Source organism: Gouania willdenowi, chromosome 19, assembly GCF_900634775.1.
Source record: "Gouania willdenowi chromosome 19, fGouWil2.1, whole genome shotgun sequence".
NCBI lineage: Eukaryota > Metazoa > Chordata > Actinopteri > Blenniiformes > Gobiesocidae > Gouania > Gouania willdenowi.
Window position 1 is genome coordinate 5,226,997 of NC_041062.1, and position 15,891 is coordinate 5,242,887.

Below are 15,891 nucleotides of genomic sequence, written 5' to 3' on the forward strand. Positions count from 1 at the left end.
TGAACACTTACATCCATCACACTATTTATCATAGTTATTTACAGGTGTGTAACGATACATCGATCAAATCAATGGAAACTCCAACCATCATTCAATATCGCCTTATTGTATCGTAAGGAAACTGATGATTTACAGCCCTATAGGTAGAAGGTATAGCTCATCTATTTGTTTGTTTGTTTCCTTATTTGTAAAAGCTTTGATGCCTGTGTCGCTCTTGGTTTAATATACGCTCGTGTGCACGTGTGGGTGTGAAAAAGGATCAGAATGAGCGTGTGCACATTTGTAATCACTTCTAAAAATATACTTCAACAACTGCTGGAAGAAGTCCCACTGCTGTGGGAGTGTTTTAACTCTATATATGAGCTCAGTTCACTTAATTCTATTGTATAGTAAAGTTTGGAGGAAAAAAAAGGTGTCATGTTATTTGTATTATTTGAATGAAACATTGAAAAGTGTGTGAGTGATGATGAAGAAGAAGTAGGACAGGAGTGGAGGTGTGGAGCTGTGTGGATGGATTGAGGGAGAAGGTCAGAGAGGGAGGAGAGAGAAGAGAGAGAGAGAGATTATTCAGATTGAGCATGGTGACAGTCTGAAGAGGAGAAGCACAGAGGGATCTGAACCCACAGCTTGTTTTTGGAGGAGAGGATCCGACCTTATTTATTGTAGTGTTACAGTAACGTATAGAACGGTGATGCTGTGAGGATGGGGACTGTGAGTGAACTGTGTGCGTCCAGTTTCCAAGCTTTTCTTTGTTCTACTGTGAGGCCGGGAGAACCTGCAACATCCACAGGTGAGTGATCGCACCAGGGTTGGGGTCAATTATAATTGTAATGACGTAATTTATAATGAATTACAATTGTGGCGTAATTGTAATTGTATTTGTAATTTTAAAAAATCTGTTGCTGTCATCATAATTAAATTGTAACAGTTCAGATAATTTACTTTGAAATTTAAATTTCCATTAAAATTCTATAAAAATTGCCCCCAAACTGGGGAACCATGTTACAGTTCTATTTACAGTTTTACTACACATACAGTATGTAGTTAACAATTATTAAAATATGTTTCATATCAAGCTTTCCAACATTTTACCATTTAGAAAAATTGAAATCAAGGGGTATACTGACATATAAAAAAAGGCTCAGATGTCTCCTCCAAAAATATTAAAATCGATATTTTAATTGATTATGAAGCCTAACAATGTAACCAATAGATAAGAAACAAATTAGACGATAAATATCTGTTTTAAATGTATTTTACAGCTGATTTATGACCCGCTATCATTAAAGATGCTAACAGAAAGCTAACACAAGAGGTTAACTTTTATGAGGTTATTTATTTCAGGGGCTGTAATTGTGATTAATTGTAATTGATTATTTAATAATTGAGAGTGTAATTGTAATTGACTTTTTGAGGATTGTAATTGAATTGCAAAACGATGCAGTTCACGATACGATACGACAGACGATAATGTGCTTGTATTATATTATTGTAATTTTGGAAAGGGGAAAAAAAAAGACAAAAAAAATTGCAGTTAAAAAATGAAGAATGTTTTTATTTGACTTTAACTCTGGAAATGCTAACATAAGTACCTTTTAACCTCAAAATAAAAGTAAAAAATCAAAACAAACCATAGCAATTTGCTACGAAGAAGATTGTGTTGATTTTTAAAATCAGACAAAACATCTTGTGTTGTTTTAATATCGTGATATCGCCCCGCCTTTATCATCAATATGTGCTTAAAGTGTATTAAAGCACACACCTTTGGACTTTGTTGTCATCGGAAACTTTTGCTTTGATGAATATAATATATCATTGGTTTAGTGTGAATATACAGTACTGATTACCATTAGAGCCACTGAGAGGAGATAAAGAAATAATAACATGAATGGCATCTTCATTGTTGTTTATCTTTTCATCCTACACATTGTAAATTGCGCTCCATTTTGCCAAAAAAAAAAAAAAAAGAAGTCACGTTTGCATATACAGTTGAGGTTCAAATGGGAAATAATACCAAAAAAATAATCATGATTACACAAGTCATAAAAACTGAAAAAGTAAGAAAAAGGATGACTTTGTTCAAATCTAAAATTCAACACATACAGGAATACAAATTAAATACAAATAATGTTATTCTTTAAAAACGCCAAATACTTCATTTGGCATACGCGTCAGACTCATGGGTGGAGGAAGGTAAATCAAACTGTGATGATGCGACATAAACCAGACTATTGAAAACACTAAAAGGAGCAAAGATTAATGAGCTGGGATATTTAATGTTAGTTATGTATTTCTATTTAAATAAGCATCAGTAAGATCTGCAGGACAAACTTTGGGTAGAAGGAGAATCTGTTCCTATTTTGGTGCCGGATTAATTTTAGAAATTGAATGGGGTCAACAAAGAGGAGACGCACACAGATAATATCAGTGTTAGATAACATTTAAATCAGTGTGAAATATGCTGACTGTTTGTGTGTTTTGTTATATCTCTTTGAGGACCACAACAAAGTGTGGTCAGTGTTGGGTTGCCATGGTGATATAGCACGATGTAGTGTGTTTTGTATTTCTGTGTTATTATTAATATGTACACATGACTCAATGTGTGTGTGTGTGTGTGTGCATGTGAGGGGTATGGCTTGATCTGGGAACATGACGCACACACTCCCATCACGGTCTGGTCCAGGTCCTCCTCCTCATCCTCCTCTTCCTCCTCCTCCTCCTCCTCAGGAGTGATGAATCTTCATCGCTCCCCCTCGGGTGCCCCCACATTGTGTCAGCATGGTCATTCAAAAGCCTTTAACACACACTTGCAGTTTTAGCCCCCCGTTATCATACACTTCTGACTAGAGGTGTACATTGCCATGAATATGACAATACAATACGATACAATTTGTGATCTGCATGTCGCGATACGATACATCCCAGTACTAAACAATACAATATACGGTACGTCACAATATACTGCAATATCAGTAATTACACACCTTTACAAGTACAAAACGTTATGAAATACAATTTATTTCATTTTTTTAAACTTGCAAGAACAAGTAAATAGTAACTAACTGTAATTCAGATACCAATATCAAAAACAAGTGGTATGTTTATCAAAGTGTCAAATTACATTGTTCAAAAAAGTTAGACTTCTGCTTCTACAACAGATTCTGATTCTGTAAAGTTCCTAAATTATTTTTAAAAAGTAACTCCATACATCTATACAACAGTAAGTTGAACCCATAATCAAGATGTGTTTCTGTTACCTGTAGATTATACACTTGCCTTTATCTAGAGCTTTTACTTTGAAAAGGTGATGTTCTATACATATGACATTAAAGGTAACTGGGCTAATGTAACTCTTTTATTGGTTGTTTTTTTTTCCTCTTTACTCGACAGGAAGTTGCAGCCATTGTCAGGAAGTAGCAGCCCAAGAAGTAGAGCATTTATTTAGATATATTACCGATTGATTCATTGAAACACTGAAAAACACCTTCGTAATGATCAGAAACAGCAACTTCACTCTAAAAATCTTGTTAGCATGAGAGTGAAATTTATTTTTTAAAGATAAAATTCTGATATTTTCCAGTCATCAGCTACAATGACTTTCAATGTTCATTAAAAATGTATTTAGCAAGAATTTGAAAAGTATATGTTTATAAAACAAAGATTTTGAAAAGGTGATGTTCTATATGCATATGATAATAAAAATAACTGGGCTAATGAAATTTTTTCTTTAGCTGTTTTTTTTTTCCCTCTTTACTCGACAGGAAGTTGCACCCATTGTCAGGAAGTAGAGCATTTCTTTTAGATATATAACCTATTGACTCATTGAAACTGAAAAACACCTTCGTAATGATCAGAAACAGCAACTTCACTCTACAAAAATAAGGCTGACTCTTTTATGCAACTCACTCCACCCGAGCATGTCCTGTTTTTAGTCTGAATAAAGCTGTGATTCAAACACACAACATGTTTCCTGGGGTTTCACATGCTGTCTAAGCCATGTGTCCTCTACAGCAGATGGAAGCTGCTATTTTACAGTGAAATGTGCTTTTTGTAAACTTCATTGCTACTTCAGTTTTTATTAAAATGTGATGATGAAGGTGATGCAAATTCACTGGAATGTTCCGCCGTCTGTGCTTGGTTGAAAACACAACACTAGTGAAATGATAGTGCCTGACATTGACACTCTTCTACTGTCTGAGTAGCACTGCCCTGCTCTCCAGTGGATCCTGTGGGGCCCACATGATCCTCCCACACAGCCTCTTCAGGCTCAGACCAACAGGGACACGTGGGCTACGAAACCAGCAGGCGATCGCTGTGGATCCCTTCATAATCATGTGTCTATGTTCATCAAGTATTCTTTTGGCTATAGAGTGATTCTCAGTGATTCTCAACTGGTTTCCAGTTGTCAGTTTTATAGATAGATAGATAGATAGATAGATAGATAGATAGATAGATAGATAGATAGATAGATAAATGAATTATTGGCTGCATAAGTGAAAAAACTGATGTTTTTTGCATTGATTCCAATTGTTAGTATGAGAGTGAAATTTATTTTTTAAACATAAAATTCTGATATTTTCCAGTCATCAACTACAATGACTTTCAATGTTCATTCAAAATGTATTTAGCAAGAATTTGAAAAGTATATGTTTATAAAACTGTTTACAGTCAAACATTTTTGATGCACTCAATTTTTGATGAATATGGTGTCAATTAAGCAAAAATTGTGGTGGAAGAAGAAGAAGAAGAAGAAGAAGAAGAAGAAGAAGAAGAAGAAGAAGAAGAAGAAGAAGAAGAAGAAGAAGAAGAAGAAGAAGAAGAAGAAGAAACAAGTAATGTTTTATTTTATTTTATTTTATTTTTAATCATTGACAAATACGTACAAGAAAAAACAAACATGGCATTTTCCATTCTACAGCAAAACATCAAAACTCCCTTGCTTTGAGTTGCCAAGGGAACATCAACTCAAAGCAATCCATCATTGCTCAATTCACCATATTAAACATCACCATAGAAAACAAAATAAAATAAAACAAAACAGGGAATATTGTATGTGCATATCTCCCCCCCCCCCAAAAAAAAAAAAAAAAAAATCACATCAAAAGTGAAACAACAGTAAACAGACATCAATCAAGATGTCATTATTTCAGAACAACAACAACAACAACAAAAGTAAAAATAATAATACAATAGTAATAAGCAATAAAGTTGACGCAAAGGAAAATTCAAATCAATTCTGGCTATTTAGCTCAGTGGGGAAACTTTTAAGTGTATCATATATTTTTTGTGCTTTTACATCTTTTAGAATTTTTAAAGACTTCATATATAAATTACAACAGGGCATCCTTCAGTGAATGCAATAAGCCTGTTGTATGTAAAGCTCTCTCTAATTGGCTGTTACAGGTCAAACCACGCCCACATTTAACTCCCATTCACCGTCTGTCTTCATCTTCTCTGTTGTCATCAGCTGCTGTTTCTACTGATGACTGACAGAAAAAACACGCACTTACCTCACTTAAAGTTACTGTGAGCAGAAAAAAACTATAAAAAAGCGGCTCCTGCAGACGTTACGACATGGTTTTGAAGTCGGAGGACGGAGTTGGTGAGTTTTATGACCGCTTTTCAAAGCTAATCCGGGGTTAGCTCATTAGTTAGCTGCTAGCTAGCACAAGTTGATGGCAGTTAACGGGAGATGGTGGAAAAAGATATAAACACGTTGTGTGGATGCAAGGAAAAGGGTGGAGTATTTATTTAGCTCTTTAACAGACACAAATCAAGAGGTTTGACTGGTTTGTTAATGTTCTTTTTAAAAAACTGCCTTTATTATTCTGCACAATGTAACTTTTATTATGATCCTGGACTGAGGCCATTTGGTATAATGGTGGTTTGTGCACAGATCCAGTGTCTATAAATACAACCAATGTTCCCATTGAGAACCAGTAGATGAATGGACTGCCCCGAAAAACACTTCATATTTTATCACTTGTCTTCATTGATGAGAGAGCTCATTAAGAAATAATGTAAAAAAAAAAACAACTAATTATTGTCTGCAACTGTTAATTATTTGGGGTTTTAATTCTTACAAAAATAAAATAAAATACATATATAAAGTTTATACGTCCATACTCAAGTAGTAATAGTAAGTAATGTAATTTAAGATTTATGGGTGTTGAAATTAAACTTACATTAACCCGATTTGGGGAATTTCTGTGGAATAATTTGAGAAAAATTTGCCAGATTTTGGAAAAATTTAGAGTTTTTTCAACAATTTGAAGTTAAAAATTACTGTTGTCATGTGATGTAAGAACTGGAAAGCTAAACTCTGCAAATATTGTGGATTTTAATAGAATTTTTGTATTTGGAGGGGCTGAGATAATCTACAACTGAATTACTTTGTCATTTACAACATGTTTCATGTTTTTTTTCTATCATTTTTACTTCCTCAAGCGGACCAAATTCATGCTCAAAAGGGCCAGATTTGGCCCCCGGGCCTTGAGTTTGACACGTGTGTTCTAAACGAATATATTTTAGTGGCCACATATACATATTCACTCAGAGGTGGATCGCTTAGAGAATGCTTATCTTTTGGTCTACTTATTTGATATTTGATGCTTATTTGTTCTTATTGTCACATAGTGATCACACTAAGCAGAACATACTCTGCTTGGTTACAGTTTTCAGATTTAAAAATGTTGTGACCCACAGACCCAGCCGTCAATCTTGCATGTATCTTTTGAAACAAATTATTGTTTTTTTTATCCAACCTGGTCAAAATCCTAAAAAGATTTGGACAAGAGAATTTGGAAGGAAAAAAACCTACAGATTGTCATTAACACAGTAACATTTATGAATTTCCATATGTTAAATTATATTTCCAATTCCCACACACGCATAAATGATCTATTATTATTATTATTATTATTATTGAGGTCAATTAAATGACACATAATACCAAAAAAATACTCAGTAATTCAGATTAATGGATGATTACAATTTAATTTTAAATTGTCCCTCAACTCAAAGATGTTATAAAATATGTTTTAAACTCATAAAATCAATCACATTTTGTCAGTAGATCACATAAATCGTTCTCACTTTATTGATTTCTCTTTAGTTCATGACTTAAAAAGCTTAATCTTCAACGCTTGAAGAGACAAATGTTATAGTGGATAATATACAACAGTTTAAAGTAAAGTTTGCCAGAAATAAATACACAGACAATGATTGTACGTGTAAAGAAAATGAACAAAATTCAGATTTTTCAGACAGAGAAAACCGCTTTTGTCATAATTTTTCGGGCGATTTTTTTTCCCCCTCGTTTCCGAGCATATGTTTTTTGTCCCGTGCTGTTTGTTTGTACTGTACTTTAGTACTGTAGAGCATTAAAGTACAGCCTTTGCTGGATTGAACTGGTTTTCCTGCAGGCCAAGTACTGGTAACAATGCGTCTTTGTGAACAGTAAAACTCATGATTAGTTCCTGTGATCAGCACATTTTCCTTCTCATAACCAGTTATTTTTCAACCTGTAGTCTCTGTGTTCTCTTAAATGAGCAGTAATGTAAAAATAAATAGAGTTAAACAATAGTTTTATTTGTGTTTAGACAGGTTTGTTCAACAGTGGTTTGTCGGGACTAGAAAGTCAGAATTCCAGCGTTGGGGTGTCCCATTACTGAGCAGCACTAAACCCCGTCTCAGTGACCTAAAGACTATGCAGAGCAGCTGCTTTTAAACAGCCATGTTGTTATTTATGTTTAGATGCATGCGTTTTTGTTTCAACCAGGGATTACATGTCACAGCTTCAGCTGTTGTTCATTCTCACACTGGTTTCCTTTTTTTAATGACAACAAGGCATGAAGAGGAAGTGTGTGTGAATGACATTTTCAGTGTCCTCTTTGAGCACAATGGTGTGTTATTCTCATCCATGGGTTTTAGTATTAGGAGCTGCTAAACCTCTGTCTGTGTGACAGATGTTTGTGTTACAGCCTTTGATCTATGTCAACATCTGTATTCATTAAAAACTAAATTAAACAAGATCTTAATGGTTTAAGCCAGGGTTTTTCAACCTTGGTTGGGGTCGTGACACCATGTTGGGTGGCCTGGAATGTCTAGTAATAAATAGATGTAAAATGATTACTCAATAAAAAAAAAAAAAAAAATTATTTTTAATTGCAGCAGTGACCTTAGAGCAGGGTTTTTTATCCTTGTATTTGCCTCGAAATAAATTAAAATGGGGTCGCCTGTAATGTCTAGTAATACTAAAATTTAAAAAATAATTTTTTTAAATTTTATTTATCTATTTTAAACAATTAAATATACAATGCACAATAATCACAGAAATAGATATACAGTGCATAAAAAGGAAGAAAGTTCAAGGAACTTAGATAATTCTTCTTCTTTTTAAAATGAAAACACGACATTGCATTTCTCTACTTTCAATTTCTTAAATATAAATCTATCTTAAAAAAAAAAAAAGGAGTATAAAAATATCTGAGCTTTTTTTTAAGTTTTGTAAACAGGAAACTGGCAGAACCCTCATCTTTTTACTGGACCTGTTTTGTTTGTAGCTAATTTTAGCTAGCCTGTTGACATTAGTCAGTCTACAAAATTATTTATTATTGGTTTTCAATTGTTTGTGGCTTTTTGGGATCACAACAAGCCACACATTTTACTGTGTGTCTGTGAAAAAACAGGGTTTGAATTCATCTTCCACTTTAGGCCTGGGTAGTGGATAATGATGCTGTTGCTATGGTGACCATGAGTACAGAAACTCTCAGCAGCAGGTCTCTGTCCTTCTCCTCCATGTCTGTGTATTGTTACAGACAGTACTAGTTTTTTTTGAATGTGTGTGGCTGATTATTTGATGTGTGTGTGTATTGTTTCCCTCAGTGCCCAATGATCTCAGCCCAGAGGAGAAGCAGGAGCTGGAGAGCATCCGCCGCAGAAAACACGAGCTGCTGCAGGACATTAAAGTAAGATGTTTTACTGGTTTTACTGGTTTGTAAAACTCTTTGACGAGACGAAGGTAGTAGAGACATGCTATAAAATGTAAGATCACTTGACATTGGTATCGTTTTTTCAGACATGTTTAAAATAAAGATTGAACTTTTTCCATGACTGAAGTTGTATTTTTTTCTCCTATAATTTAATATTAGAAATTAAGTGTAATATTAATATCTAACATCTCTAAAAAGTAGTTGGATTTCTACATAATTCGAAGTTCATTTTGTATTCTTTTTGAATAATAATAATATATGTTTCACTTATTCAGACAACTTTTTTCAGGAAATTTACTTTAATCTCCCGACATGTTTCGACTGTGAGTCTTCCTCAGAGGCATCTGCTGATAGCTTTGATGTGTCCTTATGAGTTCTTTTTGCACCCCCTCTCGCCATGGCCAGAGACCATCGGGCGACGGGGGCGTGGCCAGCCTAACAGAACTGTAAAATAACTCGTAAGGATGCTAATGATGAAAGCTAATTGATGGAATTTATTATTACTGAGGTCAAGTGAATGGGCGATTCTGCTCCTTTAGCCACGCCCCATTTCCTCCACAAGGGCTGTTGGGTAATGGTCCATGAATATGTCCATTAATGGAGATGGAGGACGCTGTTCATGTATGAAGGATACGCTCGTAGGAATCCTGTTACCTTTGGTTTTTACTCACGAGCTGAAAGTTGATCACGAGCGTCGCCCTAATCTGAGACGCAGCCTCGTCTGCTGGTGTTTCTATTTTTATCTCAGTGGGTTTTCTTTCTGCTTGGCTCGGCACGTCTCCATCTGTTTTCCTCCCATAACCTCTGCAGCTCCGCTAAGCCCATCATAGTCTTTGATCCTGCACATTCCCCACTTTAAACAAAGTGACACTCCAGCAGTAGAGGGGGGGTCAGCTGATGAATCTGGGTCAGAACAGACGAGGGGGGGCCGGGGCAGAGGCCGACCAGTGCGTTGTGGTGGTTTGAGACCAAAGAACAGGTGCTACAGCTCCAGAGGATTTTTCAGCTGCAGCATGTGACGCTTGCTCAGAAGAGTGAATGTCATCCACTGTTTTAGATGGTGTAAACATTTATTATAATTCACTGCGACAACACGCATCAAAGCATCTTCACAGAGTCGCATGAAAGGTTTCATGTCACACTTGTATCACATGTTTACAGTGTCGGTGGCTCTTTTTCTTTTTTTCTGTCTTTTGCATTCTCCAACAATCGTCTTATTTCTGTCTTTCTCTTGTTTCTCAGAGGCTGAAGGATGAGATAGCAGAGGTGACCAATGAGATCGAGAATCTGGGCTTGACTGAGGAGAGGTAAAGTGGCTCTTCACTCCTTTTTCTGTGCTCCTCTATCCTGGTTTTAATGGAGATTTATTCTAAGATATGAGCGACTGCCTTCCAAAGTTTTCTGACTCTTTTATCCGATGCTGTTCTGTTTAAATATAGTTTTTTCTGTATTTAGGAAAAGCATGCAGAGGAACAAACAGATGGCCATTGGCCGAAAGAAGTTCAACATGGATCCTACTAAGGTAAGTCCTGTATCTGATGCTGCTTGCTCTGTATTTGAGATGACAGGCAGTATTGCTAACCTCTGCATCCACCACAAAAAACATCAAAATTCAGCATTTTTGTTGCTCTAAAGAAATCAAAAGATGTTATTTCATTTTAAAGTGTTTCTACAAATCCTGCTCCAAGTTAAACTCAAAACAATCACTTAATGACGTTGTTTTTTCCTTGTTTTTCGTTACATTTAGTTTTTTCAATATCAAATAATTCCTAAATATGTAAAGTAAGTTTTTTTGTATTATTTTCCATCAGGGGATTCGCTTCCTCATCGACAGCTCGTTGCTGAAAAACACGAGGGTCGACATCGCTCAGTTTCTCTACAAAGGAGAAGGGCTGAATAAGACGGCCATCGGCGACTACCTGGGAGAAAGGTACAGTACTGCAATGTTTACAGGAAGTTACGATGAACATAAATAACAACAAATTCCCATTGTGAGCTGTGATAAACAGCTAAAGCAGGGGCCGCTAAACAAGGGACTAAAACAACATCAAATAAAGTTAATTTTTAAAAATTTATTCTTTTAAGATTTGAGCTTAAAAAGTAGTTTGGAAACATTCTTCATTAACTCTTTGTAGCTCCTTTAGATTATTTCCTATTGAATTACTATTGGTTATTTCCAAAATGGAATAAAATATTATTTTTAACATTGTAATTAATAGAATCTTAAAATTAAATTGTAATTAAGAGAAATTCTTTTTACACATTTATTTTTTAATCGATGCAATAATTGCGTGGTGAAATATCACGATAAATCGCAGAATCAGTTTTTTTCTTATAACCTTAGTTCACACCTTGTGTTCATTTGTTGATCCAAAATGTCCAGAGACGACTTCAACATCGAGGTTCTTCACGCCTTCCTGGACTTGCACGAGTTCACGGATCTGAACCTGGTTCAGGCTCTCAGGCAGTTCCTGTGGAGCTTCCGTCTGCCGGGCGAGGCTCAGAAGATCGACCGCATGATGGAGGCGTTCGCCCAGCGCTACTGCCACTGCAACCCTGGAGTGTTCCAGAGCACGGGTACACACGCACGCCATCCACTGCCTCGTACCACACGGACCACACATTAACCCACGTGCGTCTTTACGTTAGATACTTGTTACGTGCTGTCGTTTGCTGTGATTATGCTGAACACCAGCCTACACAACCCAAATGTGAAGGACAAGCCTTCAGTTCAGAGGTTCACAGCCATGAACAGAGGCATCAACGATGGAGGCGACCTGCCAGAGGACCTCCTCAGGGTGAGACACACACACACACACACACACACACACAAGCATCGACAGCATTTTTCCAATTACAATCAGGCAGTCAATTACAATTACGTTCTCAGTTACTTAAGTTCAATTACAGTTAATCACAATTACTGAGCCTAAAATAATTAACCTAATAAAAGTTAACCTTCCTCTTGTGTTAGCTTTCTGTTAGCATCTCTTTTTATAATGGCTACTAGATCAAACATAAAATACACTAAAAACTAATATTTATCATCTAATTTCTGTCTTTTTTATTGGTTACCTTGTTGGGGTTTCTTAATCAATGAATATATATTTTTGGTGTGGATGTTTGAGCCTTTTTTGTTTCAGTATAACACTAGATTTATTTTTTTAAATTGGTCAAATGTGGGAAAGCTTGATATGAAACATATTTTAATAATTGTTAACTAAATATGTGTAGAGCTGTACAAAGAAATGTAGCATGGTTCCCCAGTTTTGTGTTAAATTATAATTGACAATTTTTGTAGAATTTTCAGAGCAATTCCGATTGTAATTAATTATCAATTACGCAAGTACAATTATAATTGACCCCAACCCTGATCACCGCTCTGCAGAATCTGTACGACAGCATCAAGAACGAACCCTTCAAGATCCCCGAGGACGACGGGAACGACCTCACACACACATTTTTTAACCCCGACAGAGAAGGATGGCTCCTAAAGCTCGGTACGTTCAACACATGAATTTCATGGAATAATGTCGCCCTCCTGTGGGCGTGAAGTGTAACAGCACCTCTTACATGACAAAGCATTTTTTGCACCTTTTCTGTTGTTGACAGTTTCTTTGTTTTGTTTTTTGTTTCATGGTTTTGACCCCAGGAGGTATGTACCCCTAAACAGCCCAGTTGTAACACACAGCTTTGTTTGCCCCGCCCCCTTTCACCTGCGCTCGCTGCATTTTCACCCTGGCTTCAGTTTTTTAGGCAGAACAAAGCTGCTGCTGCTGCGTTTGGTTTTTGTTTTCACCTCCTGCTCTGACCTAAAGTAAAACCTAAAATGCTTCTAACTGCATTTCAAGCTCACACCTGCCACCATGAGCCCTGATTTAACCCGCTGATCATTGATCACTGCTCGCTATGGTTCAGCCAACAGCCCCTCCCCTCTCACCCAGCTCTAATCTGTCCTCAGGTGGACGGGTGAAGACCTGGAAGAGACGCTGGTTCATCCTCACTGATAACTGCCTCTACTACTTTGAATACACCACAGTGAGTACTTCCTGTTCCAGAGTGAATCAGCTGAAGCTCAGTTTAGAGTTTAAATACTCATCTTTTTCTAACAAGGACAAGGAACCCAGAGGGATTATCCCACTGGAAAATCTAAGCATCAGAGAAGTCGAAGACGCTAAGAAACCGGTGAGAAGAAATCTGTGAATATGACAATATTTTTACCTCCAAACATCATCTGCTCCTCTGAAGCATTTCTTATTTAAGATGGAGTCATAAAATACTACAGTATACATGGTAATAAAGTAACCAAATGTAATGCAAATCCACTCAGATGGAAAGAGTGACTTGTGTTTGCCTCCTGTTAAAGGGATTCTCCACTGTTTTTACAAATGTGGCCTAAAATTTTTGAATTGTCCTTATTAGAAGATCGATGTCTAACAAAACACATTATTTTGCACCATATTTAATTTTATTAAATTAAAGTGACTACCGATTTAGAACCTATACTTCACCATCTTAAAATCACATGTCACATGGCCCCATTGCCTGTAAACATCCCATTGTTTTCTATTGGAGTGAAGCATTCATCCTGTTTTTTTTAGATCATTTAGCAGCTTTTTCAGTCAAAATACCAATTTGTGCTGCTTTCGGTTGTTCTAAATACTCAGGAAAAGTTAAAGATGTCAATGTCAACCTGTTTTGTTTAAAGAAAGAGGATAAAAACTGTTGTGATCCAAAAGAGTTGGAAGTGTCGCCCACAATAGTTCACAACTGTTTTTATCTTCTTTCCATAAACAAAAGAGGTTTACATCGACATCTTTAACTTTTCCTGATTATTTAAAGCAACCAAAAGCAGCACAAGTTGACATTTTGACTGAAAAAGCTGCTAAATGATCTAAAAAGCTGCTGAATGATTTCAAGATGGCAGAACACAGGCTCTAAAACTGTAAACTAGTCCCATTTTTAAAACTTAATAAAACAAATATGGTGCAAAATAATGCATTTTGTTAGGCATAGATCTTCTATTAAGTACATTTCAAATGTTTGAGGCTAGGACCCACATTTTGCCACTGTCATTAAATCGCGACCAACTTTTTTTTTTTTAGAATTCAATCCACCAAATTTAGTTTTCCAAAAATAGTTGTTGAAAACACACGTTTATAATCTTTTTTATAGCATAAATCTATAAATTTTCCTGTGCAAAATGCATTTCACAGCATGCCTGTTAAAAATAAAAGACATGAGAGACATTAAATATTTATTTTTCACTAGCTTTACATGCCCGCAACTCACTTTTGGGTCCCGACCCACCAGTTGAGAATGCTTTGAAGGTATTTAATGGTCTGCTGACTCACTAAAGCTGAACTTCTCTCCCCTCAGAACTGCTTCGAGCTCTTCATCCCCAACCACAGAGATCAGGTGATCAAAGCCTGTAAGACGGAGGCCGACGGCCGCGTCGTCGAGGGAAACCACACGTTTTACAGAATCTCCGCCCCGACCACAGAGGAGAAAGACGAATGGATCAACAGCATCAAGTAAGAAACGGCGTCGGCTGCAGTACGTCAGAATAACAATGCTGATTCTACGTTTCCTCCCACAGAGCCGCCATTAGCAAAGACCCGTTCTACGAGATGTTAGCGGCACGGAAGAAGAAGGTTTCCACTCTGAAGGGTCTGTAGAGCTGCTGGGGGTCAACGCACTGAGGTGACACTTATTCAGACTCTCTAAGACTTTGTTTGTTTCCATTTCCTGGGAAAACTCAGGGCTTTGTTCACGCTTTAACATTCAAACCAGTGAATACTTAGTTAAGAAGCTGGAAAAACAATCCTTTAAAGGAGGATTAATGATCTAAGGAGGGCTCACCTTGAAAACCGACTCTGCACAATTTTCAGACAGTTAATCCGAATGCTGGGGATGATGAATAAATAACCAGCTGTAGATTCATCTCAGTCCTGTTGTTACTGGACCTTAGATTAGAAATTATTCATTGCCATAAAAGTGCCATTGTTTTCTACGCGTTTGTCCTCCTGCTGACAGTCTTTGAACGTCGCACTGTTAAAGAAAAGTGAAGGTGAATAATAATTTATCCAGATTTATTGTAATTTATTGGATCTTTTTTCATCCAATTAAAGCTTTTCAAAATGATCTTTGACTCTGTGATCATTTAGTGTATTTAGCGATCTCACAGGTCAGAACAGAAACCAGGAAAAAGTGACTGAAGATGAAGTTGAGCCGAGTTTTTTCATCTGAACTCAGACCTTGAGGACTTCTCGACACTCTTTCAATAGAGCACCTTTCAAACTCAAGGCACGGGGGCCAAATCCGGCCCTTTGAAGCACCCAATTCAGCTCTTAGGTGAAAGTAAAAATGACAGAGGAAGCATGAATCATTGTGTAAATGAAACTCAACAATATTTACAGGGGGTCACAGTTTTCCCAGTACTTGTATCACATGATTGCAGTCATTTTTAAAGTTGAAATTGGTCACAAATCTAGGAAATTTAAAGTAAAGACCCAGTTGGTACTGATATCTGTCACTTATTGCTTAAATTTTGTCTGTTTCTTACATATTTTGTATTTCATGTGTACGTGCAAGTGCAAACTTGGGCACAATAATGTTGAAATTACTCGTTTTCCCAAAATTTGTGGCCCTCTTGAGATTAAAACTGCTCCATATTTGGCCCCTGAACTAAAATGAGTTTAACACGCCTGCAATAGAGAAATATAAATGTTATTCCAGCATTTTTTTTTTCATCAGATACATTTAGAAGAAGTTTTGTTTGATAATTTAATCATGCAATCAAGTAGAAATCTATTAACACAATAACTCAATTTTAAACTTCGTGCCACCTTCTTCAGCATTACTAAAATAAAGAAGATAAAACTCAGAGTTCAGCAGC

At 36.4% G+C, this 15,891-nt stretch overlaps 1 protein-coding gene across 3 annotated transcripts; it reads left to right on the plus strand.

Moving 5' to 3' along the window:
* Positions 1-421: 421 nt before the first annotated feature.
* On the plus strand, positions 422-15,137 carry LOC114481737 (cytohesin-1-like). Of its 3 annotated transcripts, none has more exons than XM_028476752.1 (12): positions 422-790; positions 8,887-8,969; positions 10,236-10,300; positions 10,449-10,515; positions 10,805-10,923; positions 11,377-11,570; positions 11,643-11,791; positions 12,382-12,493; positions 12,955-13,031; positions 13,107-13,178; positions 14,373-14,527; positions 14,593-15,137. In XM_028476752.1, the coding sequence occupies exons 1-12, from the start codon at positions 703-705 to the stop codon at positions 14,669-14,671; spliced, it is 1,260 nt and encodes a 419-aa protein (XP_028332553.1). In that variant the 5' UTR covers positions 422-702; the 3' UTR covers positions 14,672-15,137. The 3 variants fall into 3 exon arrangements, with proteins under 3 accessions (XP_028332553.1, XP_028332554.1, XP_028332556.1); XM_028476753.1 differs by lacking the exon at positions 422-790 and adding an exon at positions 5,407-5,602; XM_028476755.1 differs by lacking the exons at positions 422-790; positions 8,887-8,969 and adding an exon at positions 10,009-10,121 and having other exon boundaries at positions 12,382-12,494; positions 12,953-13,031.
* The last annotated feature ends 754 nt before the right edge of the window (positions 15,138-15,891 follow it).